This window comes from Mus pahari, chromosome 12, assembly GCF_900095145.1.
Source record: "Mus pahari chromosome 12, PAHARI_EIJ_v1.1, whole genome shotgun sequence".
Classification (NCBI taxonomy): Eukaryota; Metazoa; Chordata; class Mammalia; order Rodentia; family Muridae; genus Mus; species Mus pahari.
In genome coordinates, this window is record NC_034601.1 from 87,373,638 (window position 1) to 87,380,000 (window position 6,363).

General features: G+C 47.9%; 1 protein-coding gene across 5 annotated transcripts in view; it reads left to right on the forward strand.

Moving 5' to 3' along the window:
* The first annotated feature begins 3,841 nt into the window (after window positions 1–3,841).
* Window positions 3,842–6,363, forward strand: part of Igsf5 (immunoglobulin superfamily member 5) — a 48,705-nt gene continuing 46,183 nt past the window's right edge. For all 5 annotated transcript variants that reach the window (XM_021209839.2, XM_021209838.2, XM_021209840.2 and 2 more), the window contains exons 1-2: window positions 3,842–3,949; window positions 6,131–6,208. In XM_021209839.2, the coding sequence (XP_021065498.1) occupies window positions 6,151–6,208 (58 nt within the window). In that variant the 5' untranslated portion in view covers window positions 3,842–3,949; window positions 6,131–6,150. The remainder of the gene's footprint in view (window positions 3,950–6,130; window positions 6,209–6,363) is intronic.

Sequence of the window (6,363 nt, forward strand, 5' to 3'; positions counted from 1 at the left end):
CAGGGTCCCTTCAGCAGAATCTTGCTGGCATGTTTGAGCTTTCTTTTAACCTTATAGTGCCAACTGCATTTTCTCCAGAATTGACCCTGAAGAAGTCACTCCATGTACCTTCCTCTCTGATTCACTTCTTACAGTGTTCGTTTGCTTACACTGATTAAAAACTCTAAGCAAGCTGGGCGTGGCGAGTAATAGAGCTCTATGGCATCAGCACATGGAGGCCTGGGAGGGTGGGGAGTGGGGGAAGGCCAGAAGCTGGAACATATTCCTCATGCTGCCTTTAGAGGGCAGAATATGCTTTATCATTAAGAATGACTCCTCGGGGCCTGGCAGGGCACTGATGTGTAATTCCAGTTACTCAGCTGGCTGAGGCAGGCTGAATCCAAGTCCAAGGCCTGGCCTGGACTACAGGATGAGTTTAAGGGAGTCTGGACAGCTTGGAATTTATCTCAAAATAAGAGTAAAGGGGAGAGTGGTATCAGATATCTTTTGGACTAAATGTGAACTGCCAGCAATTGAGGCTGGGCCCCTGGGTCCTCTAGAAGAGCAGCCAGTGCTAACTGTTGAGCCATCTCTCCAGCCCCTGGATTATAATAGATTAAAGAATTAGAAACTGGTTACTAAGTTGCTACACCTTTACATTTTAAAACAGATATATGCTGGGTTATCCATAGTGTTTGCCATAGTGTGGTGGTCTCAGCCATATTCTGTTTCATAAATTTCCTCCTTTTTGGACCAGTGATGAGGCTCAGTGGGTAAAAGGCTTCTGCTAAACTCAAGGACTTGAGTTAGAGCCCTGGGACCCACTTGGTAGAAGCAGAGAAGTGACCTCTGCAAATTGTCTTCTGACCTACAAGGCAGATACACACAATAAATATTAAAAAAAAAAAAACCTTCTTCCTTTTGCTTTTCTGTATTTTTTTATTTCTTGTAGTAAACGTGAACCACATCTTTAATAAGAAAAATAATTAAGGCTTCTCATTAAAATTTCATAAAGCTTATTTATGTGGGATGGTGAGATTATAGAGGATTCTCAGTTTCTCCTTTGTGCTACATTTAACCCAATATAAAATTGCTATTTCTGGGGTCTGGAGAGACAGCTCAGTGGTTAGGAACACTTGCTGCTCTTGTAGACTAATCTGGTTTGGTTCCCAGCATTCTCAAGGCAGTTTACAACCACCCACAATTCCAGTGTAGGGGATCTGTCACCATCGTCCGGCCTCTGTGGGTGCTGCAGGCATATAGTACACATATGTCTTAGTCAGGGTTTTACTGCTGTGAGCAGACACCATGACCAAGGCAACTCTTTTTTTAAAATTATTATTATTTATTATTATAAGTACACTGTAGCTGTCTTCAGATGCACCAGAAGAGGGTGTCAGATCTCATTACGGATGGTTGTGAGCCACCATGTGGTTGCTGGGATCTGAACTCAGGACCTTTGAAAGAGCCATTGGTTCTCTTAACCACTGAGCCATTTCTCCAGCCCCCCAAGGCAACTCTTATAAGGACAACATTTAATTGGGGCTGACTTACAGGTTCAGAGGTTCAGTCCATTATCATCAAGGCAGGGGCATGGCAGCATCTAGGCAGGTATGGTAGAGAAGGAGCTGAGAGTTCTACATCTTCATCTTAAGGCTGCTAGGAGAATACTGACTTCTAGGGAGCTAGGATGAGGGTCTTAAAAGCCCACACCCACAGTACCACACCTACTCCAACAAGTTCACATCTCTTAATAGTTGGCACTATTCCTGGACCAAGCATTATACAAACCATAACAACATAGAAACATGTAGGCAAACCCTCATACATATAAAATAAAATACAAACTTGAAAAAAATTGTTGTTTCTGGAGGCAGGATAGAGTTGACCATTGGGTCACTTATTTTATATTTTTTTAAAACAAAAACATCTCCAGTCATATAAATAAATTCCTCAGGAGAAAAGAAAAAGATAAAATGGTGGCTGTCTTCAAAGTCTATAGTGAAACACGGGCTGAAGGTTTTATTTAATGCCTCAGTTAATGGGGGAACCGTCATGATGTTGGAGCAGAATCATCAGAGAGCTCAAAAAGCATGCTTGTTACTCACACCGTCATAGGCATACTCGTGTCCCACAACCGAGGGATGCACGAGTTCTTTCTAAGAACTCAGACACCTCTGAACTCCTTTCCCAGTAATGAAGTTTCCATGGATTTGCCCCCTGCGCCTTTGTATAGCTGAATATAGAAATCAAGCCTGGCTGGACCTTCTGGGACCTTCTGTGGTCACATCTGCGACCACTCAGCTCTGCCCCTGCATTCAGAACCTTCTGACTTCTTTAGGTGTCACAGAATCCCAGACCTCCTGTCATTACAGGCTACCTGATGCACATTATTCCTTCTGCCCGAGGACTGACAGGCTGTTTCCTCAGTCCAGCTTTCTTTCCCTGACCACCTAGCATGTCCACATCCATCTGAGGCTAGTCCTGGTTTCCTGGAGCTTCCAGTCCCCTCAGTTCCATCACTTTCCTTCAAAGCCTCCTGGCATCTGAATTGCCTCATGAATATGTGTTATGCAGATTCGAACTTTGTCAATTTAAAATAGCAAGGGCCAAAAATATCATGAAAGTTTCTCTTTGTGCTCAAACTTAGAATTGACGCAAATCTCTCAAACATGCTCAATGCCTCAGGACAGCAGACCTTCAGACACGTTTGTAAGGATCCCTAGGTAGTGTTTTCTGGAATGGGGGCATCTCTGATCGAGAGGGTCACATGGGGGTTGGAAGGAGGGGACCACAGTCCATGCTCATTCTTCCAGGAAGGAGTTTGGGCTGCAGTCTGTGTTCAGTTCCCTGGGGGCTGGCAGGAGTGGGGGGTCACAGTGCACACTTGGACGTCTAGGGGCTGGCAGGAGGGACCTCTATCCAGGGTCCTTCTTCCTGGTGCTGCTGAGGAGCCTGCGGGCAGGTGTTCCGCTCTGCAGGGAAATGAGACCCACAGACAAAAGGATCTCTATCTAGTTGCAAAGGGAGGAAGGGATAGTTTATCCTGAGACAAATGTGCATGACGCCAGCCAGGGAAACCAGATTCAGTTTTCCCTGAAAGACGGGTTCCATGGTGGACTTTTAATCACAGAACAAAGAACAGTCATGAATCAGACGCGTTGTTGGGGACGTGGGGTAGGCGCTTTACTGCGACACTGAAAAGTCCGAGTTACAGGTTTCAGGCCCTATCTGACAACGTTCTTAGGTCTTAGTTTGGTGGAAGCAACGGTCGGCTAAGCTAATAATCCAAACGTTTTCATTGATAAGCCAAAAGGATGTTACAGACAGAGAGATGGGTGGTAAATGGCTATGAAGGCGACTAAAGGTAGCCCAAGTTAAGTTGGCACTTGATCTACAACATTCTACTCAGCTGATCAATCTGCAGTCTTCATGCTTTTTCTCTAGGAACTTCAGCTCACGCTCCTTCAAGTGCAGCTCACTTATCTCGAAGGCTGTCCTGTTTGCTTGCAGGAGAGGGAACCGGTTTCACCAGGCCTTGGGCCTCTGCTAGAGGCAGGTGGATGGCCAGGCCAAGGTATTTTGGCACAGTCTTTGGGGCTGACTGAGCCTGTCTGACTCCGCTGGTGGCGAAGGGCGATTGAACCAGGATCTGGGCAGCCTTGACCCCTAAGGACTGGAAAAAGGCTCGGCGGAAGAGTGGAGGCTCCTCCTCTGTTTCTTAGCTGGGCCTGGACTTCCTGTGTTTGGACCGGCTAATGATTAAGAAGGAAAGTCACTGCCGCTAGGGCGTTTACACCTGTCTGCACCTCCTGGTTTATAGCCTGGGCACTGACTGGATAGGGCCACTTGGCAAGGAACTTCCTGTTACCGGGTGAGGAGTGTCCAGTCAGAAGTGTTCCTGTGTTTCAGAGCAGCCAGAAGCCAGGAAGCCCCGTGTGAACGAGATATAGAGATTTACCTGCCTGAGGTAAGGGAGGCAACGCCAGCGTGAGGCTCTCCTGTAAGGGGTGTTTGTTCATCTGGTGGGGTTCTCCTCCGGGCTCTCTGGTTACTTGGTAGGCTATTGGTGGGACTGTCCACAAAAATACAGAGTGTTTGCCTTTCAGCTTCCACTGGGTTGAAAATTAAACAGGAAGGGTGCTCTCAGGGTTTAAAAATCCCAGTAATTTGTGATAAAGTGCCCGTCTTGCACAGAGCTGTTCTGGGGTTATGCTAGGGCCCTGCTGGAATTCAGGGGAGGGTCTCAGGGTCCAGAAGCTGGGGAAGTGGTCTCATTCCTTAGACAAACTTGTAAACGCCCTCACCCCTGATGGGGAGCACAATGTTCTATTGCCACTGAGGATTCTGAGAGGGCAGATTACAGGTGAGTGAGGAGTCGGGACCCTAGCGAGGGAAAAAGACCCTAGTGACGAGGGACACCACGGTGAGGAAGCATTTCTGAACGCAGGTGCACGGAGTTTTGGATTCCAAAGTGTAGCAGAAACGCTGGGATTGGAGGAAGCCCGTTGCTCAGCGGAACTCCAGCCAAGCCTACTGTCCCCGAGAAGCCCTTGGTCCCCGCCCTACCTGAAACAGCACATTCAGACCCTTTGGAAGTCTCAGTATAAAACATTTTGAACAGCTCAGAAACGAGGAGTTATGAGACAGCAGATTCATGGTCTCTCTGTCAATCTACGGGGGACACATGTCAGATTTTCTGAGTGTTCTTCCCCCCCCCCCCCCGCGCCCCTTGTCAGACCAGTGAGGAGTAGGTAGGAGGTTAGCAAAACTTAATAAGACTTATATTTTTGGAAAGATGACAGTTTTTCAACATAAAGTAGGTTATTCAAAGCTTTCCGAAGCAAAATGAGAAGTTGAGTTTCAGGTTTGGGTCAATCCCCCACAGAGGTATTATTATCTAAGGATTTCTGACCTAGGCCCCTGCTTAATTAAAGTTACATGTGTGACTTTTGTCTACATTTTAACTAGCCCCCCTTTGGCGTTGTCAACCACCGCACACACTCTCAGATGCTGTGTCCATGTGTAATACCTTCTGTGTCAGTGGTCTCACTGCTGGCTCCTGGATTCTGCTTCTGGCCTGGGACAACTGTGGGGCAGCTGGGACAGACAGAGTGATGTGAAGGTGTCAGGCAGAAAGCTCCCAAAAGGAGTTCTTCCTGGGTTAAGGAATGTGCCCTTTTGCTGTAGCCGTTCCAGCTCATCTATCAGTGTTGAAGCATTTCCTCATGGTCTTTGCCCTCACGACCTTTGCCCATCCCTCACTGTAGTTTCGATAATGGTGAGTGGCTCTCCGTCAAATCGGCATCATTCAGGCTGGCAATAGCAGCACACACCTGTATTGTCAGCACTTGGGACGTGAGGAGCTTCAGGCAAGCCTCTGCTCCGAAGTGCCTTTGAGTCCAGCCTAGGCTACACAAGATCCTATCTTAAAACAAAACCGAAACAAAATAACCAAAACAAAACCCACAACAAACGGTGTGTGGCTTTCGGAACTGGGCAGCTCAATTTCCCTTCCTTTCCTGCTGACCCGGCCATTCCAGGTGACTGATGGAGCAATTTCCTTGCGGACCTGTGTTAATTGAGCTTGAAAATTAGCAAATGATTTATTTGCCACTTTGTGAGACTGGATCTGGGCTCAGGGTTCAGTCTTAGAAGGCTGTGACTTCAGCAGCATCTTGGTTGCCAGGAGACCCCATGGAGAAGGCACACTCTCCAGTTCTGTTGTGTGCTTTAAGCCCACAGTGGGACAGTGCTCTAAAGTAGGGATGTGCGTAGTTAGTGTTCCGTGTGCATGCTGAGGGTTGCAAGGCAATAGAGAGACAAATGGTGAAGCCTCACCCTCTTCCCTTTTCCTGAGTTGGGGTACCTGGGAATGAGTTTAGGTATACAGAGTGAGTCTCAGGCTTGAGCACCACTAGGCTCAAGGTCAGGTCATGTCCTTCAGGCATTCTCTGAGGTGAGCTGCACCAGAGTTCCCAGAGGTCTGTGTAAGCAGTGTCATGCAGTTTTCCTCTGTGATGGGCCCCAAAATGCATACTCTGAGAGAGCACTGCTCTACCTAGGATGCGATGCCACAGAAGTATGCAGAGTGTGTGAGCTGCACAGTAGATGCCCTTGGCTGTAAACATTGCCTGCTTCCTTCTTTTAGGTAAGGAAGATCATGCTGAGATGGAGGGCAGCTGGAGAGATGTTCTGGCTGTGCTGGTCATCCTGGCTCAGCTGACAGGTAGGTACAGGTAGGCAGGCTGTTTACAAACTTCAGAAGCAAGGCACTAGGAAGGATGAGCAGACAATGCCGCAGGGCAGGTTAGAGGTGGTCCTCCTCAGGCACTCCCTCCCTCCAGGTGGTCCTCCACAGGCCCTCCCTCCAGGTGGTCCTCC